The 26,969-nt window shown below is 52.1% G+C and overlaps 1 protein-coding gene across 1 annotated transcript in view; it reads left to right on the plus strand.

The window, feature by feature from the left end:
• LOC111156070 (glutamate ionotropic receptor NMDA type subunit 2A) overlaps positions 1 to 11,947 on the plus strand; it is a 368,159-nt gene extending 356,212 nt beyond the window's left edge. Inside the window, exons 12-13 of the mRNA XM_022516657.1 lie at positions 3,146 to 3,384; positions 10,148 to 11,947. Coding sequence (XP_022372365.1) covers positions 3,146 to 3,384; positions 10,148 to 11,947 — 2,039 coding nt within the window. The remainder of the gene's footprint in view (positions 1 to 3,145; positions 3,385 to 10,147) is intronic.
• Positions 11,948 to 26,969: the final 15,022 nt, after the last annotated feature.

Consider the following 26,969-nt stretch of genomic DNA (forward strand, 5'->3'; position numbering starts at 1 on the left):
AAATAGGTCTGTGGGAAGCATCTAACTGTAGGACAGAGGCATCAAGGAGTGGAAAAATATTAAAACAAAGTTAATAACCTGGAGGACAGAATGAGAAGGTTTAGAATATTTTAAACACAATTTTCAGGAGAAGAGAAAAGATAGAACGATCATGTGTTCTTAGGGGGTTGCTGATTAAAACGGTGCTATACCTCTATGTACCTTATTAGAACGGCTAAAATCCAAAACACTGACAATGCTGATAAATTCTGGTGAGGGTGTGGAGCAACGGCGACGCTCATTCATTGCTGGTGGGGACACAAAATGGCACGGCCACTTGGAAGAGGCAGTTTCCCACAAGGCTAAACATATTCGTACCATAAAATCCCACTGTTGTGCTCCCATATTTACCCAAAGGAGTTGAAAATGGCTATCCACAGGAAAACCTGCACACGGATGTTGACAGCATCCAATGATTCCTAATTGTCGTAACTCAGAAGCAGCCAGGATGTCTTTCACCGGGTGAACGGTAAACAGACCATACCTCTATGCGATGGAAATTACTCGCAAGTAAAAAGCTGTCAAGCCGTAGACAGAAGTGGAGGAATTTAAGTGCACGTTGTTCTCAGCCCATGTGCTAACACTGTGGCCACAGTTAACGGGGACTTAAAGGAAGGATCCAGAAGATACCTGGAGTTCCCACCGTGTACATTTCTAACCATAAATACAAGAGTAAATGATGATGCCAGATCACTGTGGAACCCCTCAGTTCTAGTTCTTCAAAGCTAGAGTGCCTCTGCCTTGATCAGTTCCCCCCACCCCACCAGGTCAAACAGCAAACTGCTACAGCGTGAATTATCCCACTTACCCGCTTGGTCTGCTATGAACTGAGCAAGTTAAGTGTGCTCGCTTTTTGATGTTGCTTTGAATTGATGCTTTGGATCATTTTAAATTGTTTCATCTTTTTACAAATCAGAGGACTGCTCCCCTTGGAAAAAAAAATACATCTTGTTACCATGAAAGAAGTCAGTTGGAAAAGGCTGCCATGTGCACCGTGGTTCCAGCTATAGGATATTCTGGAAAGGGCAAAACTACGGGGACCATTAAAAGATGAGTGGTTACCAGGGGTTAGAATGGGGCGTGAAGAGAATTGAACCGGCTGGCACATGTGGGACTTTGGAGGCAGAAGGACTATTCTGTATGATACTGTAGTGATGGACACATGGCATTAGGCATTGGGCAAAATCCACGGAACGGGACAACACAAAGCATGAACCCTAATGTTAATTGTGTGCTTAGTTAATGTATAAAATATACATATTTATGTATATTTACGTATAATATGTATATATACACATATATGTATAATATGTATATATAATAGATTATATTTATATATATTTTTCCATGTATATTATACATAAATATGTGTATTATATATATAATATATATATAAACCCTAATGTAAATTGGGCTTTAGTTAATGTATAAAGATTGGTTCATAAATTGGAAAAAAAAAAATTACCGCCCCAGTGTCACATGTTAGAGAAATAGAGGGAATGGGAAGGAGTTATGGGAACTCTGTACTATCTGCTTAGTGTTTCTGTAACCCTAAAACTACTCTAGAAAAATAGTCTACTGATTTAAAAAAAGTGGGGGGTATAGGGAAGGTTGATATGCAAAGCAGGAATAGGTGAGATATTTTTCCAGAATTAAAGTCCAGAGTCACACCTGGAAGAATGACACAGAGTCCAAAGTCAAACAAATAATAAAGCAAATCTACACCTACATTCCACACCGAAGACAAAATGAAAGTCTCAAACCCCATCCAAAAGAAAACACAGATCGCACAGGGAGTAGCAAAAGTTAGATTATTAGCCAACTTCTCAACAACGGTAATCTAGATCAGAGGAAAACTCAGTAACATCTTCAAAAGGCCTGGGGGAAATAAGGATCAACTTAGATTTCTCTGTTCAGCCAAATCATTCAAGAGGTGAATGAACCAAGAGCATGACACACTAATTTTACGAAACTTAAAAAAAGAGCATTATGGAAACAGTTAATTATGCTCACCTCTTCAAACGAGAAATCAAAGAAACATTTGGAGTGTTTCCTTTTCTTAGCATGTTTCTTATTGTATCTACAGACACATGCGCGTGCACACACACACACGCGTGCACACACAACATGGTCATACTTTTCATTTAATATTGTATGCGTCCTGTTGATTTTCGGTGTCCTTGAAGGATAATTTTTGAAGTCTGAATCATAGTATAAGTGCCACAGTTTAGTGAATTGCTAGACAGCTTAATTGCTAGACATCGAGATCAGAGAATTCCCTCCTAAAAGGCAACTGGATGAAATCCACAGAAAGACAACGCCATGGTGAGCACGCCTCCTTTTTCTCTCCCCCTGAAAGCCCCACCTGCTCCTTTAACTGCCTGCCGAAGTGAGGAGGGGTTGCGTTTGCAAGGGGCCATTCAGAGCTGATTGGGATGTCTCTTTCCAGGGCTTTCTGCCCTCAGTGCAGTGCCCTCGGTGGGTGGCATCTTGGAACAATCCCAGATAACCTAAAGGGAGACGCAAGAGGAAACTGACCGCCGTGGGCCCGGCACGGTGCTGGGCGCTTCCTTCGATACAGCCCCGGGAACGCTACTATTTAGGAAAAACTTGTGAGCCGGGCACTGCGTTTAGGACGTTTGCAGACTGAGCTCCTTTGGTCCTCGTGTGAACGCTAGGACGCGTGCAGTGCTGCTCTGGGTAGTTCAGAGACGGGAGAGCTGCGGCCCTGCAGCCCCCCAGCTAGTGAGGGGTGAAGTCCGAGTTGGGATGCGAGCGTTTCCGTGGTGGCGAGCTGCCAGTTCGTGCCCCGCCCTGTTCCAGGCGGGAGTGGGTGCCGGGGACGGGGGGTTGAGAAAAGGAGGGTGGGCAGAACAAAATGTAATTTAACTGTACCCGACGACATATTGCCCTATTTGCCCTCCCGACAGCGGTCTTAGGTGGGTCCCGCTAACACCGGAGCGTCCCTGTGGGCGTGCGCATGCGCATGCCTGGAGCGCTCGGTGAGGCGCCGGGGCCCCCCCAGCTCCGAGTCCGCCGGCTCCGCCCCAGACCCCCCAGCGCACGCCCCGCTCCTCACTGCCTGCGGCTCTTGTCTCCCGTGCAGGCGAGATGGAGGAGCTGGAGACCCTGTGGCTCACGGGGATCTGCCACAACGAGAAGAACGAGGTGATGAGCAGCCAGCTGGACATCGACAACATGGCGGGCGTGTTCTACATGCTGGCGGCCGCCATGGCTCTCAGCCTCATCACCTTCATCTGGGAACACCTCTTCTACTGGAAGCTGCGCTTCTGCTTCACCGGCGTCTGCTCCGACCGCCCGGGGCTGCTCTTCTCCATCAGCAGGGTCAGTACCCCCCGCCGGCTACTCCCTTCTGCGGCTTCCAGAGAACCGGGGCTTCCTGACTCCTGGGTGGGGGGCGGGGGGCCCATCCTCCCTCTGGCTCACCACCCCTTTTGGGGCCTGTGGGAAAGGAATCCAGGCTCTGGGCCTTCAGAACCCAGCCGCAGCAAGCCCAGGTGACCGTGCAAGCCCGAGGGGGAAGGAGAACGGGGGTGAAGTGGGTTGGGCATGAAAACGAGCTGAATGTGAGATGAAACCCAGCAAATGCCCCTGGGGGTCAAGGTGAGGGAGCACTCGAGGATGCCAACCCCCCACCCTGCGAAGGGGTCCGTCCTCCTTAAGTCCTGCAGAGTATTATGGGACTGAAAGGACCACATTACTGGGTCATCTAGTCTTTAAGAGAGAAAGTAGTCATCTGACTTGACGCAAAACTTTTCAGTTTTTAAATATTAGTAACTAATTCAAATAATAAAAAAATACCCGATAAGCCAAACGCAGCTGTCTGTGGGGGTCCACCACTAAAATCCCCAGATAGGACATTACAGCTCATGCACGCGTCCCAACAGGACATGTGTGCCAAAGCAAAATGTCGGTACAGTGCCATGCTTTGTGTTCACACATCTAACCCAACACAGGGAGCACGTGTAATGCGACAGAGCCTCAGACGGAACAAAGACCTGACTCACTATGAGAAGATGCACACACATCAAATAGAAAACCAAAGTACACAGTCAGCCCAGCATAAACGACAGCCCAGAACACACCTGATGTACTGAGCGCACACCGTACACAAGGAAACCCCCTCCTGGTGCACAGTACAGCATGTGTATGTCACCATAAAACGGTCCCTGTAATTCATCAGTAATGACAACAATCACGGAAATTGCTTCTATTTGTGGAGCCCCTGTATGTGCCAGGCACCCTGTAAGGGCTGTGTACTCTTCATCTCATTTAAGCCACAAGCCGTCTCTGTGAGGTGGGTACCCGTTACTGGCCCCAGATGACAGATGGGGAGACTCAACGTTAGGAGGTTAGGGAATTATGCAAGGTGGCACAGTCTTTGGTGGAGCTGGGACTTGAATCTGGGTGGCGTGGTACCAGCCAGAGCACAGACTCTTATAGAAACCAACATCCAATACAAGCAACCCAAGAGGTTTGATACAAATCATACTACACAACACATACGTGCACACAACGGACGTGTTTACATGTTCAACACAGTCTTGTCACTTGGTTGCATCCTACGTACATGTTCACTCCTCTTCTAACAGAATGTAACATTATTTATCTTGCACTCAGTCATCTTTCCATCCGTCCACCCACCCATCCATTCCACTCATCTGTCCATCCACCCACCCACCCACCCACCCATCCATCCGTCCATCCATCCGTCCATCCGTCTGTCCATCCACCCACCCACCCATCCATCCGTCCATCCATTCCACCCACCCATCCATCCACCTATTCCATTCCACCCGTCTGTCCATTGGTCCATCCATCCATCCACCCATCTGTCCGTCCGTTTGTCCATCCACCCACCCACCCATCCAGCCATCTGTTTCATCCGTCCGTCCATCCATCCACCCATCTATCTCATCCATCTACCCACCCCTCCATTCATCCATCCATGTGTTTACCTATTTCTCCTGTGTACTCACCTTGGAATGTTTTCACGCTAAAAGAATTTAATGAAAAACATCTGGTGGAAAACACCTGGTTTAGGGATGCTAGTGGTTATTGGGGGAAAATGAAATAATCATTTTTAAAGGAACTTGTATATTCTTAGCATTTGGTGATTTTAAGAACTTTGGAGATTCAGAAGGCACAGATTAGCTTAGTGAGGAGGATTTATTTTTCTGTTCAGTGGCACTCTTGCATTCTGTGCAAATACATATTTCCTAATTAACTTGATGGCATCTAAACACAGATTCCTTAAGAATAACAATGTGTGTGCACATAGCTAGGTATTATGCCAACTTTAAGCTAATTCTCTCCACCAGTTACTAAAGGCCTTCCATATCCAAACAACTCTGGGATTATCACGAGCAAATGCACACTTTTGCTTTTCCTTGTAAATCCTGCTTGTATCTGAAGAGCTCTCCCTCTGAGACGCCATTAAGGAAGCAGAGTGGAGAGGACTGTCGTTATGAGAAATGAACTAAATGCCCCACTTGCAAGCATCTTGAGGGACAGGATTGGAGGGGGGTGGGGCACACAGGAGCCAGGCATACTGGAATCCGAACTTCAGTCTCCCCTCCCTCGGGGAGAGAGGACCCTGTGTCTCAAAGGAGCACTGCCAGGACTCCCGTGCCCCTCTGGGGACTCTCAGCCACCATCATTCCTGTGTCCTCAAAGGCGGCACGGAGCCCTGCTTCAGCACTGACCCTCCTTCTCCCCAGATAATACCTTTTAAAATGAGTGCAGCTTGATATGTGTGTATAGAAGGATTTCATATTTAATATACTTTCCTGCCTCTCTTGTTTGTTAGGGGAACTCAGAACGGCTCAGGCCCTGATGCCATGCATTGCTTTAAAAAGAAAAAAAAAAGGTCTCTCTTTCTCATCACGGGCTAACACACATCTCTAAAACTTGTCTTATGGGCACACTCATGCATATGCCACCTTACGTCTATATCCCTTACACAAAGAACACAGACAAAATCATCTTAGTTGTGCACACACAATTTTTTCTTTTTTAAACAAACCTGCAGTACAGAATCTCCAAGTCAAGAACCCACCTTCCTACAAAGGGAAGACCACAACCCCACAGTTACTTACGGTCGCATGTGAATAAGGGCTGGGCCAGTTAGGTTTCCTCCATCCTCTCTCACAACCCCTGTGAGTTTGATTCGCTCACCCCCATCCTGTGGATGTGGAGAAACTGAGGCCCCAACAATGGCCGGAACGGGACCCTTTGGCTTCACCTTAAATGTCCTTGAAACTACAGGGTTCTTCCTACTTCACGGAGCAGGCCAGAAAATGGCAGGAAAGGGGAAGCCTGTCAGTTGCACAGGGCTGGGTCCTGGGTCTGAGGGTAGGTTCCCTTCCGGGGGACGGAGATGCCTGCTGCTCTGAAATGCACTTGCCCCCGAGGCACGTTCCCATCTGCCCGTGAGCCAGGTCTCTCTGCGAACCAGCTCTTGGGGCAGCTGGAGCGCCCAGCCCATAAGCTGGCTGCCACTGCCGCAGACACGGGCAGTCCTCCCTGGGGGCTGGATGCCCCTCGGGAAGCTGCTGGATCGTAGAACGGAATACAGACCAGACCTACGGCCGCTCCTGGCCACTCCTGCACAGGGGAGAACCAGAGCTCCAAGAAGTCATTAGAACCCACTTTCTCCCACAGCCATGGCCTTTGCCTTGATTTTGACTTAAAAAAACAAAACAAAACAAAAAAACAAAACAAAAAAAAAAACTGTTCTCTAGTCTGTGGGAGGCTCTTAATTTTTCTCTCCAAAATGCTCTCCCTCTCACATACAACGCAGTATTCACTCTCACCAGCAAAAAGAACTGCCTCAGTTTTCGGTCACGAGGAATGGGAGACAAAGCAAAGACAGACACCAGGGGGATGGAAACTGTGCAGCCTGCACCCGGTGGGCTCCCCCGAGGGGAGTCTGGGGACAGTGAAGGGAGCTTCTGGCTCAGCCACACCCGGGACCAAGAGAGCAGAAGTCAGACACTGCCTCAGTCTGTTAGCGCCACGATAACTAACTACCACAGACCAGGTGGCTCACCAACAGCAGACATTTGCTTCTCAGAGTTCTGGAGGCTGGGGGTCTGGAGGCTGGGGTGCCAGCAAGGTCAGGTGAAGGTCCTCCTCTGGGCCACAGACTACCCCTTGTGTCCTCACAACATGGAGGGGGTGAGGATGCTCTCTGGGGTTTCTCTTCTAAGGGCACTAATCCCACTCACGAGCACCCCACCCACAGGACCTCATCCCCTCCCAAAGGCCCCACCTCCTCACACCATCTACTTTTAGGGTGAGGATCCCAACATGTGAACTTGGAGGAGGGTATAAACATTTAGGCCTTAGCATATACTTCAGGGGTCAGGTCCAGACTCCAGGGAACCATGGAGGGCTGCAGAACCCACGACCCTTCTAGAACATTCTGAGAGAAGCCCTTGAGGGGAGAAGAGCTGATTGTCTGGGGCAGCACACAGTCCTCAGTGCGGCTCTCCCCACGGCCACTGTGGGGCCAGGAAGGCATCTTGTTCCCACCCCTGGAAGGATACAGCCTTAGTCTCCATGTAACAAGACGAGACATGAGCAAGAGCTCTGCGGCCTGGGGCCTGCTCCTGAGAGAGAGTCTGGGCTGCTCCCTAACCAGAGCGAACCTTCTATAGCAGACCGCAGATGGCGCTTCTTGCCACTTTGGGAACATGGGCTCCGGGTGCTGGTGATAGCATGTGAGGGGTGGAGGGGACACTGTAGGGTACATCGGGGACGACCCATGGCGCAGGTCATCCTGCTCACGTTCCTGGAGCCTCTCCTGAACCTGAGGCTTTGTCTGCATCGTATTATCCTGCCCTCTACCCCCCTGGAGAGTGTGTGGTTCCCACTGTGCAAATGTGGAAACTGAGGCTCAAAAAGCTTAGTGGCTTATCCAAAGTCACAGAGCCAATGACAGGTGGAGCCGGGACTCACTTCCATTGGGTTCCAGGCTCTCGTTCTCTCTGCATTTCGCTGCTATGCACCCCCCTCCTCGGCAGCCCATCAAGAAAATGGGTCAACTCAGTGGGAGAAGGCTGCCCCCCACCCAGGCCATCACCTGGACTCCTTCCCGAGGCTTCGCCAGGCACATCAGCGCCTGGGAGCTGCCTGAGCTGCAGCCTGTGAGTCCCAGGGGAGCCAGGGGTGACAGAAAGCCATCAGCGGCCATCCCCCCATTCCTGAGATGTAACTCAGCTCCCTGACCACTTCGTGGGCCTCCCCCACACGGACAGCCAGCTCCTCTTGGCCAGTGAGGGCATATTGCTGTCAGGGGAGGGGTGGAGGAAAGTTCTCAAAATCTCTAGCAGGGCACCGGGAGCTCATCAGAACAGTTACAGGTTTAGGGGAAAAAAATGTAAACTCTCTTTATAATACTAACCAAAGGAAGAAAAGGCACAGACCTCTGCTGACCCAAACATGCAGGAGACACACCAGTTCTCATCCACACAGGCCACACCTCCCTGGGTCCGGGCGTAGGATTACTCTGTTACCAAGCTGGGCAGGGCAGGCACGGGTTCACATACACAGTCCAGAAGCTGTGTGCTAGGTGAAGCCCATGGCGCACTGGTGTGACTGCCACCAGCTGTGGAAGCAAGGCAGAGGGGACAGAAGACCAGGCTCCAGGAAGGCGGGAAAAGGCACAATGCCAGGCTCTGGGGAGCCCAAGCCATGCCACCCAGGGTACAGAGGGTCAGAGAAAAAGATGCTCAGAGTCACTACTGCGGGTTCCCTGTGTACTGCTCCTAGAAGGCGGAGTGGACACTCTTCAGAAAGCTCCAAGAAAAATGCAGCCGTGCAAACAGATTGAGGGTGTTGCCGTTCTGTGAGCATCCCCATGGCCGGGAGCCAGCGGGGCCACGGTCGTCAGGGTCCACAGCTACCCACGCACCCTTTCCACTAGTTCACACCGCAGTCAGCAGCGGCCACCACGTCTGCCTTACAGACCCCTGCTTGGACTGGCTCCCTTTCGGTCTTGGGAGGACCTTGTTTGACCATCCCCTTTAGGTACGGCTGCCAAAATCTGGGGCCCGCAGCAGGGGAAGGAGGGCACAAATCACAGTGTTCCCGAAGCCGCCTTGCCTACTGTTGGGTCACAAAGCAGGAGCTCCTCTCTTGACTTACTTTGAAGTAAACAGCTATTTTTACGAAAGGAGTGAGGCGGCGTGGAAAACCAGAGACCCACAGTCGGGGGTGCTTATGTCTGAGACACCCAGTAGTCCCCAAGTCCCTCCGTCCTTGGGCGGGTTTCAGGGCTGCATTACTGTGACCTTGGGATTCTCCACCGTTCCTCATGGCTAGTACCCAACTCTGTGTCGAACAGACACACACGCACACAAAAGGATATACTCGGCATCTGTGAAAAGTCCCAAGTGGCCTCAGGGGTTCAAAGAGTGTCCTGTCTCTCCATCCCGGGCTCTGCTCTTTCCTAAGACAGTTTCACTCTCAGGCTAACGCCTCCACAGGGTGGCAAGACTAGTCCCTTGGAACTGCTTCTTCTAGCCTAACTTCTCCATCTTTCCTTCCCCAAAATGTCTTATCACCCACGGATTTTTATGCCCAGCCTTCAAGTAACCACAAAGGGTTTTCTCATTCACTTGCTTGGGTCTCATGCCTCGACGGCTAGCTTCTTCCCCTAAAGAATGAATAACCGGTGGTCCTTTTATGCAAGTGTAATAGCTGACTGGTATCCAGACTCCAGAGGTGATCCTGGGAAACTGCAGTGAAACGTAAGCTAGCGACCCGCTACCAACTCAGTATCCTCCCCTGCCAGTCTGGAGGCCCTGAGACCGTCATCAGATACACGAGCACTAGCTGATAAGGACCTTTCCTCAGACTCCGCACATGACTCTTGGCAAAAGTGTTGGATAATCTCGAGCCAGAGAGATGAGCTTACTGGTCTCATAGGTCTAGGAAACATTGCCGGGATTCAGACTGGACTTCAGGATCCCCTCCAAGGCCCCTCCAGGAAGGACACATCCCTCCTTTGCAGGTAAAGGCCGGCGTGCGGCGGTTTCACGCTCCTGCTGCTGCTGACCCTGTCTCGTGTTCCTTCCCCCAGGGCATTTACAGCTGTATCCACGGGGTACACATCGAGGAGAAGAAGAAGTCTCCAGACTTCAACCTGACCGGGTCCCAGAGCAACATGTTAAAGCTGCTCCGGTCGGCCAAAAACATCTCCGACGTGTCCAACGTGAACTCCTCGAGAATGGATTCCCCCAAGAGGGCTGCGGACTTCATCCAGAGAGGCTCCCTCATCGTGGACATGGTTTCCGATAAGGGAAATATGATCTACTCGGACAACAGGTCCTTTCAGGGGAAAGACAACATTTTTGGGGACAACATGAGCGAGCTGCAGACGTTCGTGGCCAGCAGGCACAAGGACAACCTCAACAACTACGTGTTCCAGGGACAGCACCCCCTGACTCTCAATGAGTCCAACCCCAACACGGTGGAGGTGGCCGTGAGCACCGAGTCCAAAGCGAACTCAAGGCCCCGGCAGCTGTGGAAGAAATCCATGGAGTCGCTGCGCCAGGACTCGATGAGCCAGAACCCGGTCTCCCAGAGGGACGAGGGGGCGGCGGAGAACAGGACCCACTCCCTGAAGAGCCCTCGGTACCTTCCGGAAGAGGTGGCCCACTCGGACGTTTCAGAAACTTCGAGTCGGGCCACGTGCCACAGGGAGCCCGACAACAGCAAGAACCACAAGACCAAGGACAACTTCAAGAGGTCCGTGGCCTCCAAATTCCCCAAGGACTGCAGCGAGGCCGAGCGCTCCCACCTGAAAACCAAAGCCGGCTCCCCCAGGGACAAGATCTACACCATCGACAGCGAGAAGGAGCCCAGTTTCCACCTGGACCCGCCCCAGTTCGTGGAAAACATGGCCCTGCCCGAGAACGTGGACTTCCCCGACCCCTACCAGGACCCCAACGAAAACTTCCGCAAGGGGGACCCCGGGCTGCCCACGAACAGGACCGCCCTGCACACCGAGGACGTGCTCCCCAACAACGACAAACACAAATTCTACTCCAAGCACTTCACCCTGAAAGACAAGAGCTCTCCTCTAAGCGAGGGTGGCGACCGGTACCGGCAGAACTCCACGCACTGCCGGAGCTGCCTGTCCAACCTGCCCGCCTACTCGGGCCACTTCACCGTGCGGTCCCCCTTCAAGTGCGACGCCTGCCTGCGGATGGGCAACCTGTACGACATCGACGAAGACCAGATGCTCCAGGAGACGGGCAGCCCGGCCGCCCAGGAGGAGGTCTACCAGCAGGACTGGGCGCAGAACAGCACCCTCCAGTTCCAGAAAAACAAGCTCAGGATCAGCCGTCAGCACTCCTACGATAACATCGTGGACAAGCCCAGGGAGATAGACCTCAGCAGGCCATCCAGGAGCATCAGCCTCAAGGACCGGGAACGGCTCCTGGAGGGGAATTTGTACGGGAGCCTCTTTAGCGTGCCCGCCAGCAAACTCTCGGGGAACAAGAGCGCCCTCTTCCCGCAGGGTCTGGAGGACAGCAAGCGGAGCAAGTCCCTCTTGCCCGACCACGCCTCCGATAACCCCTTCCTCCGTTGCTATGGGGACGACCGACGCTTAGTCATCGGGAGGTGCCCCTCGGACCCTTACAAGCACTCGCTGCCGTCCCAGGCCGGGAACGACAGCTACCTTCGATCGTCCCTGAGGTCAACGGCATCCTACTGCTCCAGGGACAGCAGAGGCCCCGGCGACGTGTACATTCCAGAGCATGTTATGCCTTATGCTGCAAACAAGAACAGTATGTACTCTAACCCCAGGGTTTTGAACCCCTGCAGCAATAGACGTGTGTACAAGAAAATGCCTAGTATTGAATCTGATGTTTAAAACCTTCCATTGATGTTTTATCTATAGGGAAACATACGTAGCGGCCGACGTGCTGGAGGGTAAATGTCGGATGTCCGATGGTGCCCTGCAAAGAGGAAGAGGATTTAGGAAGGTATTTTTTTTTTCCTTTTTTTCCTTTTTTTTTTTTTTTTTTTTTTTTTTTGTCGGTTCTTTGCACATGGCTCCTTGCCATCGTCTTCCACTCAAGGAATCTTGGGAGGTGCGAGCTGAGCATGGCAGATACCAGATGGGTGAGTCCTTAACCAAAAACACAAACACACACCCGGGCAGGTCTCCCGGACATGCTCACTAGGTATGTTGGCAATAAGAATGCGTTGGATGCCGGTGGTGATGCTCTGATTTCCTATATTCCAAACCCCATTATGGCCCGTCCGCCATGTGCTCTCATCAGAAATGCCTAGTGGTCGCTCTCGTTCTGAATAAGCAGTACGGTGTGCATGGACCCCCTGACTCAGACCCAACAGTGACGAAAGCGTCTGCACTGTAGCGAGATTGACGTGCAAGAGATTAGCGAGTCTGGCCTTGTACCTGTTTTCAGCTTTAATGTTACGCCTCCCATCACTGCCCAGGCCCAGCCCCCAAACTCCAGGCTTCCCCCCAAAGAATAGCAAAAGCGTGTGTTCACAGTCACTATGCTACCTTCGTTAGAGTCTATTTCCAAGACCCGTCTGGAGTAAGCGGCCAGAAGGGCCCTCAGGCGGAGAGCTCCGAGGACCTCTCCGGACGTCAGCCTGCGCGTCTCACGGAACGCTCTGTCCCCCTCGGCTTCGAGGGTCTTGATCGGAGCCGCAGACTCACGTGTGTCTGTCTCCGATCTCTGACTTGCGGATCTCCCGTCTCTGACCCAGTGGCTGTTGTAGTCTATCCTGGAGACTTCCCACGTACGTAAGTTTGCGTCCCCCCCGCCCTTCTGGTGGCGACTCAGGGTTGTATAGTATCTGTTACCCCTCCTTTCCTCCCGGACTGACCCTCGCTCGTTCCGTCCCCGAACGGCCATGGTGGCGTCTAATTACGTGTGTGTTGCTCTTCCCAGAGCTGTTACCGCGGTGGCTCGCGCCAGCAGCCGTGTGCGTCCCGCGATCTGTAAGAAGTTCAGGGCCCTCCGTCCGCTCAAGGCTAGCCCTAGCTTTTGCGTCTGTCTTCCTCCACGTCAGGAAATTCAGTTGGACGCGTTTCCACCCCAGCCTCAGATGGAAAGCCTCCAGAACAGGAGACACACTCGTGCCCCCACCCCGAGCATCCTCCTGGTGGTGGATCAGCCTTAGTGGCAAAAGTGATTCCTCTCTCCCAAAATGTTCGCTCTCTGGAGTCAAAACCGCTTCACCAGCACCAACGGGAATCTATGAGAAACTCCCCAAAGCATTTGTCATTTCCGAGTCACCCCCCACCGTCCCTTTTTTACTTGACTCAGACCTGTGCCTCTATGACCTGGAATGAGAGTCGTTTAAAAACACCGGGGCCAGAAGGGGCGTCTGCCACACGGGAAGCTCGCAGCACAGGGGGACCCACGCCAGGTGCCAAAAAAAAAAAAAAAAAAAAACGGGGGAGGTAGTTGTTCTGCAGTGACACACCAGAATTTTGTAGCTTAAAAATTAAATATAAAACCCACAGACCACATTAGTTAACCCTTTTTTTAAGAGTTTGAATTTAGTGTGTTTTAACTTCACGAACGTCCCAGAAATAGCGAGGGTAACTGGCTGTCCAGTCTGGTGGAGTCGCTGAGTTGTCCCGGCGACAATCAGCACCAGCCTGGGCTAACGAGCCTGCCCGTCTCCTGGTTTCCTCCTGCGTTTTGCTCTGGGTTCCTGGAGAAGGGCACCCGAGTGGCAGGTTGAGAGCCACCCTGTTTCTTTTCCTGACGGCACGTTCTGTTCTGTCAGTGGTGTTTTCTGGCGAGCGGGCAGGTGCCACGAGCAATTCTCTTAGAGCTTGAGGACTCCGTGAACGGCCCCATCTTCGGGCAGGTGCGCCCAGTAATGATGAGAAGGGGTTGCAGTAGTTTTCGGATCTTCAGTGGGGAGGCAGAGGCGGCCACGGGCGAGGACATCTTCCTGTCACCGTGCGGCTGAGAGGCGGAAGGGGACGGCTAAGGCACTGCTGACAAACATATCCAAACGTTGCATTTTCTTTCTCAAATGTTGTGCTTTTGCCCCAAGACCCAGGAATGCAGAAGCCCAGACTGAAGGGCCTCATCCCCATTTCTATTCTTTGGCAAACTCCTGGCTGTCTTCTCTCTCAGAACTTTCTGCCTTTGCCCTCCCATTGCTTTCCAGACCTACATTCCCCCAGCCAGGATTCACCTCATTTCCCCGACACGATGGGTATGTCATGACATGAGACGAATTAAAAGTCTCCCCCAGCACACAGAGCAGGGGCATGTCATCGCCCCAAAGAGGCTTTCCGTCTTCCTCCTGTGTCCTCAAAACCCGGGCAGGGGGCGGCTGCCAAAAGTGACTCGAGACCTCCAGGGAGAATGCAAATTACACCCAGAACCGTTCCATAGATCAAACCCCTTCTTCTAACAACAGCATTATTTCTGCTGTTAACCGTCTGCTTCTTTAGATTAAAACAAAACGAAACAAAACAAAACAAAAAACTAAAAATGGGGCTTTTGGAAGAACCAACGGTGATGTGCTTCCTTTAATACCCAACGCAGTTTTAAAAATAAACCCTGAGGACTGGAATGCTTTCGATAACGAACACATCATTTTCCTCGTCCACAAATTCATCGACTCTTCATTGTGATGATGCCAGGCATAAAGAAAAGTGACCGCTGATCAGATAGGCAATCTCCCCAGTGAAAGAGGATGACGTAGAGCTATTCAAAAGTGATTCGAGTCAGTTCTGTTCTTTGGAAGAAGCGTATCAAGACGTAAGTAGAAAGCCCTCCAGCTCTGGGTCCCTTACAGAGGGTTCGTCTGACCTCCCCACCTGAGAGCCCAAGAGCCAGCATCTCTGAGGCCAAAATTGTGCCTGGGTTTCACCTGACTCAAGTCAGAGCCGGTATCCGTAATGACACTGCAAGGACCCTAAGCGGCTTTCTCCCCTTGAGGAGGGCCCGACGGATAACAGCTCAATGCGGACGCTCGCGTTTCTGTCAATGGGTGAAGGTACCCACGGGCCCAGCTGAAAACTGGGTAAGAGGCGAGCCTTCCGGGCTTGAATTCTACTCTGCAGCCCTTGAGTTCCCGGAACACGGTCTTCCCAGTTGTTCTCCCTGCAGGTCTCGGGCCACTCCTGACGTCAGTGCTCCGAGCAGACAGCTCCCTGATGGGTCTGTTTTCCTGCCAGCGAGGCTCCCACGACAAGTGCAGGGTTCCAGTCTCCCCACTCTGCCGTCCTCTGCAGATCTCCCTCCGTAACTGCGGGCAGCGCCGCGACGGGGGTCTGGAGGATCGTACCTGGTTTCCCTCTCCCGTCCCAGAGGGCCTGCGAGCTTGCCCTACTCGGCTGCTCTGAGCAGACCAGCAAAATTCACCCACAGCAGCAAAATCAATCCCGTCGACTCACACTTCTTTTCAAGGGAGAAACAAGAAATTGCACCTTGTTTACAAATGAAATAGTTTCACTTAAACGGGACTCTGGCCACGGCAGTTCATTAGTACAAAGAGCCAGAGCGGCCAGACAGTCCCACATTGTTTATTCTGTTTGATAAGTCTGCCGCTGATGTGTGCTTAATATTCTGCGTCCTGCTCAGGAAATGACAAATGCCCTGAATTCTTTGCAAATAGAATTGCTAATGAAAAAGGTGGGGAAGAAAAAGTTGGTGTTAATTAAATGGTGATTAAAAATTTATTTCCTTAAACCTAAAAAGTGCAGATCTAATAATCAGTTGTCGCATAAATAAATACCTTGCACTGAAATCCCGCACAGTGCAAGACCTAAATAAACACAAATTGGAGAAACCAAAGTGTCTTCCAGAAGAGCCGAACGGGTTTGCTCACTGCAGGCACATCGCCGTGCTGTGTGCGCGCAGATGTCCTTACACAGGGGACATGAGTCGTTCCTGAAGACAGAGCCGTCTGTGTGGACCGCGGCTAGAGCGCACGAAACTGGAGTTCGGGGAGTGGGTGGGGCAGGGGGAGAAAAACACTGAGTCCGCGGAAACAAAACTCACTGGCTGGTGTCTAACAGGACTTAAGGATTCCACACCTCACAGCGGTTTTCAACGCAAAAGCAGTGTTTTCACTTGAGACAAAATTAGACCTTTCGGATGCCCCGTATTCTTTCAGTCAACAGGGTCGGAAGCGCTGGGCGAGGGTCTGGTGAGGTCTGCACCAGCACTCGGTGTGCTTTTCTGTCCCACCCCCTCGCGTCGTACTGTGTTCGCGCCGAGTCGGAGCCGAAAGGGCAGCGGCCCCCCTGCTGGACGTCGGAGGAGAGGAAGCGCCCTCCGCCCACGAGTGCCCATGCTCGTGCACACGTGTACATACTCTCCACGCTTGATTTCCACCATTCACACGTGAAGCGCGTCCTCCAAACACGGTTGTATATTGTATAAAGTTTATGCTAAAAATTAAACCGTGATGAGGGTCATTCACACCTGGAAAACCCATTCTGGTGATTGATGGGCTGATATTTTAGGAAGAGAGGACGCTATTGTTTTTATTTTTTTTAAAAAATCAACAACGGTTCTAGGGAGGATGGCAGGGCCCCAGGGGGATTTGGGTGCTGGTGTTCTTGGCCTCCTTTCGAAGAAGTTGTCTGGGGTTCCGGGTGGGGTACACGGTCGTCTCATGTTAACTTCTGAAGACGAAGCCGACAGGGACACGCGGGCAACTTCTGCGAACCCACCGAAGGGCAGATTCTCTGGTTAAATTCCTTATCCTCTTCCCCATCCCCACTCGTTCTGTGCCCAAAAGTACTCTCAGTATAGCAGCAGCTAAAGGTGCCTGCCCAGAAGGGTCTTAGAAAAATAGAACTTCTAGCACTATGCTGAGATTTGGAGGAAGGGAGATGAGAAAACGAAGCGCTTGCACTCCAGAAGGGCCAGTCAGCTGTATGGGATCGTCGGAGGGACAGTGTCAGAGCCAAGTCCAGAAACCAAGACCTTGGCGCATGTCTGATTAATTCCTCGCCTGGTTCCCTTTCTCAGGCTGACTCAGTTCTAGGTTTCTCTCAGAAGTGCTCTCCGGGTCCCTCTGGGATAAGAGCCAGAGAACCTCACAGAATGGCCCCTGCTTTCTTTGCCTCTTGCCTTATACAAACCCATCCACCCCCTCCCTCACTTTTAGATTTGGTTTCTTCCCTTAAGCTTCCCAAAACACTCCCTGCCTCAGAATCCGGGAGGAGAGAAAACTCTTCTCAGGGACCTATTCCCCGGGAAGAGCCAACAAGGGATAGAGTTTAAAACCTCAAACCAAAGACGAAAGCTGGTGGTGATCACTGAGGCGACGAGAATTCTATTTCTCGCGAGCCAAGGATGAACAAAGGACCCTGATTTGCTAGTCGTACTTGACCGAGTGTCTTCTCTCCTTTAAGGCCACTTTGGGGTTGGGAGATGCAAAGGGGATAGAATACACGGTCTCTTCCCATCAGCAACTTAGGATCTAGAAATTCAGCTCCCTAACACAAAGGGCAACCGAGGGCCCGCAAAACCCAAACACAGACAGTATAAAAAGTACAAGCGATAATCACACTGATTCCATGATCAAACCAACCGACGCACCCTTCCCTAGACCCGTAGGTAACCTCGGAGAATACAGCTGGTGCTCCTGGAGACATACCCTTGGATTCTCTGAACGTTCAAAGACAGCACCTGGGAAACCCAGGAGCATCCCACCAGGTGACCGGACTTGCCCTCCCGCATCTGTGTGCAGGAGGCCTGGGTCTGGTTCCACCGAGTTCCCCAGCCCTTGCCAGATCCTGCCTCCTTCCAGCCCTGCTTTATGACGTGGGCTTCCAGAAAAGGTGAAAAGGAATCCCCCAAAGGATAAGAAAACAGACCGTGATGTAAAAAAAGGCTGTTTCCTGAAAGCTTTTTCGTTTGATTTTATTTTTGTCTTAGGAAGAATACCTTGGATCGTTCAGGGTATACACGTATCAGGGAAGGGAGTGGGGAGAATTCCTCGTTGAGTCCCAAGTGCCTACTGTGTGCGGCTGGCCAAAGTGAACGCATCAGGTTTCCCTAAAGATAAAATGGGGCAGAGAGTTGGCATGAGTCGTCAAGGTGTGGTTCCGAAGGGTGGCGGGTGCAGAGGGAGCCCCTTCTCTCAAGGTGTGGTTCCAAAGGGTGGCGGGTGCAGAGGGAGCCCCTTCTCTCTCCGTCCATCCTGCCCCGGGCATGGCTGGGGGTGTGGGATCCTCTGCTGATCTCACGTGCACGCCTGGGCTCAGCACCCGAGCCTGGAAGCAGCAGAAGGGATCTGCACGGAGTACAGACCTTATCCTAGAAGCAACCTAGAACGAGATCCTCAGAATGACTATAGGGTAGAAGTATGGTTGCTCCCATTTTACAGATTAGGAAACTGAGGCTCAGGTTGGTTGGTCTCAGCCTCATCAGCAACAGGAGTTTGCTAGTCAGTCCCTCCTGTTGGGCATATTCTTGAAGTGCCTGATCTCCGGCAGGAAGGTCAGAATGAAAGTCGGAAAGAGAGGTCTGCTGTTCTGAGGACCCCTGGGGGCTCGCTCTCGAGCTTCCGCCTCTGAGGGGAGCAGGTTCCTTAGTGCCCTACCCCTCGTTGTCTGGTCTGGGGTGTACTGAGAACTCCTGGGGATCTCCCCTCTGTTCACGTCCCTTCTGACACCTGAAGGCTGTTCGTGTCTCTCCCCGTACGCTTGCACTCTGCATTCACTTTTTTGGTTGCTGGGGAGTTACTCTACTTTATTAGCATGTGCCTAATTTTAAATAGCCACTTGCACATCTCCTTTTTCTCCGTAGACATCAGGGTTCTTTCCATTCAACACGTCCAAATAGTATACCCTCCCATGCGTGTTGCCCCCCTACCCCAGTCCTAAATACTGCGGCCCACTTTCAGAAAGGTCATGGTATTTGCAAGGGACTGTCCCTGCTAGGTCATCCCTGGTGGCAAGATAACTATTGTTATCGTGTTCAGTTTGCCTCACTAATGGCTGTTGAATTGAGAGGTCTCCATGAGGCTTAGTAATGCATGGGGGGGGGCGACACCGAGCCCGTGCGCCCCTCTCCTGCCCGCTCCTGTGTTGAGCCGCCCTCCCCCCGCCGGGCATTTCTGTTTACTGTGAACTGGGGCCCCGTTAGGCCCATTCCGGAGGTGAGGAAAGGGCGCTGGGATTTGAAGGAATGTTTTTCTGGGAGGTTCTGTGATTCAGTCCTTCTGGAGGGTCAGTGTCACTTGTCACTGTCCCTGAGGAATTCTCTAGCTGTTGACATCTCTCAGGCTGGTAGTAAAAAAGTCTCTTCAGCCAGAAAAGTTAGCATTATTTAATACCTATTTTAAGATCCCGTCGTTGGGTCTACAAGTACGTGACCACATGCTCCCGGGGAGGTGGAGCTGTGTGGAAACTGGAACATTCAAAAGAACCATTTGGCCAATAGGCTTTCTTCTCCGGGGCTGTGTTTCAAAGCACACAGCTCTCCAGGGAGCCAGAATCAAACTGTTTTCCAGCAGAGTCATTTCTCAGATTAACTTCTTCAAACAAGGTGTCCGCTGTATTGCGGAGACAAACAAGACAAAACGGAGACGATCACTCATCAACCCCTGCTAGGTGCCAGGTCCGTGAAATGAGAAGTTGGCGTTTCTGCAAGTCTAGAACATTCCTCATTAGCCATAGCCCTGGGTCATAACCTCCCCCAGTTAATTCTCTCCCACACCTTTTGGGAAGGACGTAAGATGAGCCTTCAGAAGAATATTATGGTCACGCGTAGCCAATACCACAGCTGCCTTTTAAATTAATAAGGTTAATTGTTCTCCAGCAAACATAAGTTTGTCTTCGGCATTTTAAATGCTTCTCATTGATCTGACATTTTGCTGTTTCAAGCTTTTAAAGGGCTCAAATCAAAGACTATTGATAGCTGAGCAAATAGTGAAGGTCCAGAAATACAAAAACATTGTCAGTTTTTCCATGAAAAATAATCATAGCCTTTCGAATTCAACTGAGGCTTTTACATTACATTACATCTAAGACCTATTGAATTATTTCTATTTTCAGTTAAGCTAACGCAAATAAATGGGCGGTATTGACTTTTTAAAACTCATTTTATTTAAAAAAATAAATAAATAAATAAACTCTAAGTTTATTAGGTTTGTAGACACAGCTCTGAAGCCATGGCCGCTAAGGAAATGTTTCAGGTTAGAAACTGAAGTTTCAGATGACTCTGGGTCAAATTCAGGTGATCATCTTTGAAAATTCTAGTGGATTTGCAAAGATGAAGGGGGCACTTGTAACATTCACATTCCCCGTATTTTTCACTGGGAAAGGATGCCAATTGCCTTTTTTTTTTTTTTTTTTAAAATCAGAAGGTCGAGAATAACATCTCCCTATCAAATTCAGGAAACTACTCAATACCACGCATTACGTGGCTAGGTGGGGTTCCGATGCCTTCCACTCCCGAGGGTCCCCAAAGATGATCGGTTGCCTTTGAGCTCTGAGTCTTGATCATTCCCCGGCTCCAGCCTACTTAAAGCACCTGCTTGCCAAATTATTTCGTCAGTAGACTTTCCTGGAGTTGATCACAACAGAGTGTTTGTGCATCTGTGTTTACGTGTAGTACATGTATTTCAAACTGAAGATCCAGAAAGAATCAGGCGAGTCTCGCCAGTGGTTTGAGGAGGAGCGAGGTCATCAGGGTCACAAACAGTGGCCTTCTCAGACAGAAAAAGGGCATCCACTCGTCACCTTCCAGGTCCCGTTAGGAGACCCCCGTTGCCCGTGTAATCCACAAGCTGGTCATTACCCACAGGAAGTCACGGGATAAAGCAGCAGTCAGGACCCATGTCTGAGTCCGCCTCTCAGCCATCATGGGCAGGATCGACCTCCATATGCAGAGGGCTTCCCATTCCCAGCCACGCACTCACACACCGTCCACAACCCACGTCAGAACCGGCTTGATCTCTTGTACGGTGAGCCCCAGGCAAGCCGCGCGCTCTGCTCAGTGGTCCTCATCGGGGGACAGACGTTCACTTACCAATCATGGCAGTTTCTGCCTGTCCTGTTTTAATCCACTGCATGAGAAAGTGCTGATAACTGTATTCAATATTTCCAAGCATAGCTACAAAATTACACGTTTGCTTAACACCTTTCTATGATAGAGGAAGTATATACTATGGTTGTCTTCTTGTCGTCTGTCTTTTCTTTCTGTTCAACGTGTTATCAACTGTTTTAAGGAATGGGGTTTGAAATGTGTGTGCAAACTGATGTGTACAGAACTCCCGAGGCAACAGAAGTGCCCAGTCCTATGGTGTAAAAATGTAAATACGGGAAAATTTCATTTTTCTAATAAAACTAATTTCTGCCAATTGATACGAAAACAAGACATAGAGTCGTGGTCTCTGTTGTCCGTGTGGCTGCCGTGGCGGGCACGCAGCCGCTAACGTGTCCGGCAGGCTCCGAAGGCATACAAAGGGTAAAGGACTTGATCCCCCCACCCTCGGCGCCGTGCAGGAGTGTAGAAGGGATCGTGGAACCTCCACGAACCGGCGGCTCGGCTTCCAGATGGTGGCGGCAAGCTTTGCCACCGTCCCTTAACGTGGCCCTGGCCTTCCTGCCCGCTTCCCACGCTTGCAGCCTTGACTGAAGTCATGAACTTCCCCGAGCTTCTGCGACTCGTGCTTCAGAAGGGTGGGGGAAAGTGGTGGCAAAAGACCTCTCCTCCCTTCTGAATTCCAGGAAATTGCTTCCTGCAAAGAACTGCCCGTTTCCACGGGACCTTGGTAGGATGCACGGACCCCCCCCCCCCACTGTTGCCCTACGCCGGAGCCAGACGCACCCGCTCCAGCTTCCCGTTCCTTGTTCATAAATGAGTAGCTGAACTTCCCCTCCCCACCCATCCGTCAGAACAATCTGCCTGTCGACCAAACACTGGGTAAGCTTCTGTCCTCCTGATGGTCCCGGAACAGGGTCCGCTCGCACCAGCACACACCCTCTCTCGAGGACGAGGCTGACCTCATACCGTCTGACCTGTCCTACCAGGCCAGCCCCCTTCACCTCACTTCCAGACTCTGCCCTATGGGAGAAAACCTCTTGCTGCCTCTCCCCCTATTATAATAGATCTTGTCTCCTCTCCCTTGAACTAAGTTTTGTCCGTAAAATCTCTCCTTACTGAATCCAGATTGGGTTTTTATTGGACAACTCCCTTCCCCAGATCAAGCGACATTTCAGAAACCCAGATCCAGCTGCGTCCCCTTTCAAACCCTCAGCTTCAAACAGCGGCCCACAGGGAAAGCCCGGATTCCGTAGCCCAGCACACAAAGCCTCCAGTCCCTGGCACGCTCCCTCTGACCACGGACCTCACAGGACTTCTGCACCAAAGGTCTTCACACTCCGCCCCCCACCCCCAGAGCCGCCATGAGCTCTCTTCCCACGTGCCCTTCTCTCTTCCTGGGGCCCTGGCTACCCTCCTTTGAGGCGTGTCTTCAGTAAAGCCTCTTCTTACCCCTTCTAAACTCTCCCCGACGGCAGAGTTAACAGGGGACTTCTCCAGGATGCCACCCCGTGCACACACGTCTATCGGATCGTTCACCAGGCTTCGCTGTATTTTTCATGTGTGCTGCTTCTCCTTCTCTGTGAGCTCTTCCAGGACAGGAGCTATAGAACTGTTCACCTTTGAACCCCAGCACCCGGCCTCTGACCAAAAGAGGGCATTAACAGGACACTGCTGGAGGGACACAGGGACAGCCAGACAGCTGACGGGTGGAGAACGGCTGGGTGGACAGGTAGACCGAGGACCTGGGGACCTCCTCTTGGTTTCCGTCACTCTCTCTCTACCTCATCTACCATATCTCACCCAATCCGTGGACTCTAAAAAGCACCGATTACCCCCCAAGTTTTATATTTGGGTCCAACCTCCTCTATACACTGTGAACTCATTTATCCATACCTGTCGTTCCTATCTCTACCCAGCGATGTTACAGACATTCAGATTCTAGAATGTCTTGGAAAGTACTCTGGGCCACTCCCCCCAACCGAAATCTGACGTTTCCCAGCGTTCCCGTCTCAGGGAGCAGCGCTGCTGTGGACCTGAGTTCTTAGACCCAACGCCCTGCTGGTCATCCTTCGCACCTCTCTCCCGGTCACAGGCGGCCCGTCGGCGAGCTCGGTCTGCACGATCTTCAAAGCCCACTCAGGGTGGGGAGCCTGGTGGATCAGTGGGTTAAGCATCTGCCTTCAGCTCAGGTCACGATCTAAGGGTCCTGGGATCGAGCCCCGCATTGGGCTCCCTACTCAGCGGAGAGCCTGCTTCTCCTTCTCCCTCTGCCTCTCCCCTGCTCATGCTCTGTCTCAACTGAATAAATAAAATCTTAAAAAAAAAAATGAAAAAACAGTGCACTCGGGAACCACTGCCTTTCATCCCTGCTACCAGAGTCACCCCAGGCCCTCACCTGCCTGTCCTAGCTCTCCAACCCTCCCCCTACGCCTCCTCTCACCTCTACCAGTAGCCATTCTCCAGAAAGAGGAGGGCAATCCTTCAAAGAGATCACTTAGACCACATCTCCCACCCGCCCTCGAGCTTGCCTGACCTTTCCGTTACCACGAGCATAAAATCAAAATTCATCTCCATTATCACTCGGTGTCCCACACTCGGCCATGACTGCACGCTCCCAAGAAAAAGGGCGACGTTTCTTCCCCGTTCTCCTTCCTCAATCCCCCCTCTTCTGAACTTCTCGTCCCCGACCTTTTCTCTTTTTTTTTTGAGCAGCTGAAGATGGGCATTTCCAACACATTTTTCCACGAGCTGAAGTAGGACTAAATACCATCGCTGCTATGAAACTAATCGGCAATTTGTGAAAAGGCTTCACATCCATCTAGCCCCATTTGGGGGCATAATTATTTCCTAATTAGCAGCCGATTTATACTTGGAACTTGGGACGCTGGCTTCTGCCAGGGATGCGGCTTTCCAGAACGGCTCAGTTCTTTCTCTCCCACCCCAAGATCGTGCCGGCTGGAGTCAGACGACCGGGCAGCCGAGCAAACCTAACGCACAGGCAGCCCCGCGGGAGGGCAAAACGCTCATTTCCCGGTCAGATGTGCTCTCCTTCTCTCGGAAGACCCCGCGGTCTCCTGCTAGAAATGGCGCTGGGGGGGCCACTTACCTTCTTCTCCAAGAGTCCTGAGGAGATGTGCCTAAGGTCAGGACACCAACCCAACTTTGGAAGGAACCTTTATAAAATCTTCAAAGCCCTCCTCTGTCGCAGGAATCCCAATCCCCGCATTACAGATTAGAAAGCAACGCTCAGAGTCGAGGGGACTCCCAGGGGCTGTGTCGCTGCGCTCAGGGGGAAGCCCTTGCCAGCAGGGTGCCCCACCCCATGACCTTTCACTCTACTCCTGCGCTCGCTGCCACACGGACCCTGACAGAGAGCGGACAGGTGTGCCTTCATGCCTGATGCCTTATACCCTGTAAGTGCCTAGGAAGTATTTAGTAAACAAGGAGCAGAGAGAGCAGCCAGGAGGTCCGGCTTCTTGGCCACAGCCCAGCCGTGCGACCTTGGGCCAGTCCCTCGCCCTCAGCTTCTTCACACGGCCTTCTCACGCCGATATGTGACGCGAGCTTGTCCTCCTCACAGGGCACGTACAGAAACACTGCTAACCATACAAAGCAAAAGATAACTTCCTTCTGTACTTTGTTTTAGCTCCAGAACTTCAAAGTCGTGCTCAGGGCATGTCCAAGGAAAAGCAGCTTCCTTACGAAGTGGCTGGAAGCCCATGCCACAGGGCCCCAGCTTTCCAGGGGACAGAGAGTGTCTTTCCCTGGAGGGGAGGATGGCCCGGGAACCACAGGTCACAGGTCAGGCCTTCGCCCTCAGGGGGCAGATGGAAAGTGGCCTCCTGCTCTGCTCCTGAGCACTCTGGGGAGCTGGAAATTCCGGGGCTCAGTGTGCAAAGCCTTCACTACTGTCCCAAGACAGCAGACAGAAAAGAGCTCCCTGTTTCTGCCTCTGGGAGCTCCAAGCTACTAAAATTTCTGGGGCTGTTGATGCAAAGGCGTCCTCGCTCTGGTTTGGCAAGAAGGTCCGCCCCGCGTGCACAGCAGCAGACGCCGTGAACAGACTGCGCCGTGACTTTCCCATTTGAAATTCCTTATTTCCCCCTTGAAGAAGAGCCCAAGTCTCTCCCGGGTCCCAGTCCCTACGGACACGCCAGCATGTAGCCCAAGCGCCCCTTTCTTTCCCCCTCTCTGTCTCCTTCCGTCTCTGCTCCAGCCCGGGGAGGGAGCAGCTAGCAGCCTTGTTCTTCTGAACTCAGCGGGGATGCAGAGGGGCCTGCCCTCTGAGGACAGCCTCCTCCTCCCCCCTTCCTTCCCCAGCAGGTAAGAAATCCTGGTCACTGAGGCAGAGGCGGGGGCCCCAGGGACGGACGACATCAGATGTGCTCACCGCCGCTGCTTGGGGTCTTTCGTGGCCATGAGAGCCGAGGAACAGTGATGTGCAGTTAGAAAGAGAGGGAGGGCGAGCACGCGAGAGGAGAGGGGCCAGCCCCTGTCAGTCGGCGTCCAGATCCCCCTTTGTCTCCCCTTTCACCGAGCCCAGTGGGCTTCCCACTTGGGAAATGAGAACGCAGGCGACTCCCCGTGCTCCCCCACCACATGTTCAGAGGAATATACAGAAGCCGGGGTCCAGTCTGGCTCACGGAACCATGGCTTGTTTCACGGACCTGAAGATGTTCAGATGATATCGGAACAGGGAACGGGGCACCACGAGCCTCTTTCTGTGCAACCAACACACCCAACAGGCTGGCTTTACAGTCCCAAGCATCCCGAATCCCACCCCCCACCTGCAGACCCCATTCTACATCACCCCCAAACCCCCGCCATCGGAAGCTGCAGGGGAGGGGAATCTAGAGGAAGAAGCGTGAACCTTGGTATTGCCCGCAGCGCAGGAAAGCGTTTAACTGGTTTGGGGGGCATTTATGACGTTTGGCTGTAAGGGACAGAGCTCATCGTCAGAAAGCTCACATTCATTCATTGACAATGAGGTAAATAAGAACGATACCACGGATGCACACCTTTGCTGCCTCTTGGACGTCCTGAAGGCCCTCCAAACTCAACATGTTCAAAATGAAACACATCCTCCCCCCGCACCCCCGCCCCCACAGCCAACACCTGCTTCTCCTTTAGGGTCTCCCCAGGTCAGAGTGGAGCAGCGTCAGCCACCCCCCACCCCAACCTTGCCAGACCGAAGTCCGGACCCTCCTTTTTCTCCTGTCTCCCATCCCTCCCTGGCTTCGGTTGAGTCTCCCGCCCCGTGCCTATCCCACACGCCGCCTGCCCTCCATCACTGACCTTCGCCTTCAGGACTGATGGTGACCATCTAGTGACAGGTCTCTGGCCTCTGATACAGACCCACCTTGAATTCTTTCTCTACGCACCTGCCACAGTAATTGCACTAAAATAGAATTCTGACCGTGTCATCCCCAACTGAAGCGCTTCTAAGGGTGCCCCGTTGCCTAGAACGTGAAGACCGAAACCCGTGACCCGTCTGGCTGGGAGGCTCCCGGTCTGATGTTGTGGACTCCGGCCCCCCGACCTTGTCTCCCACTACTTCCTCGCACACACACAGATCCAGCCGAAACACACCTCCGAAACCTCTCAAATGGGTCTTCAAAAATACCGTGGCCTCTTCCTAAAGCACCTGGAACCATCTGGCAAACACACAGGTGTCCTTTAACTCCCAGCTCACACATCAGCTCTGGGAAGCCTGTCTCAGTTCTCCCAGACAGAGTGGCCCCAATTTCGAAGTGACCCTGACTTCGGGGGACGCGCACTTCTCCAATGTAGGGGGTCCCATGTCTCTGTAGGTGTTTACTTTCCCCTGTTGTGAGGCGCCCCTTAAAGATAAAGGCCTGAGGGCCTCGGGGTGGAGAT

This window comes from Enhydra lutris, unplaced genomic scaffold (assembly GCF_002288905.1).
Source record: "Enhydra lutris kenyoni isolate GAN:26980312 unplaced genomic scaffold, ASM228890v2 scaffoldscaffold45, whole genome shotgun sequence".
Classification (NCBI taxonomy): domain Eukaryota; kingdom Metazoa; phylum Chordata; class Mammalia; order Carnivora; family Mustelidae; genus Enhydra; species Enhydra lutris.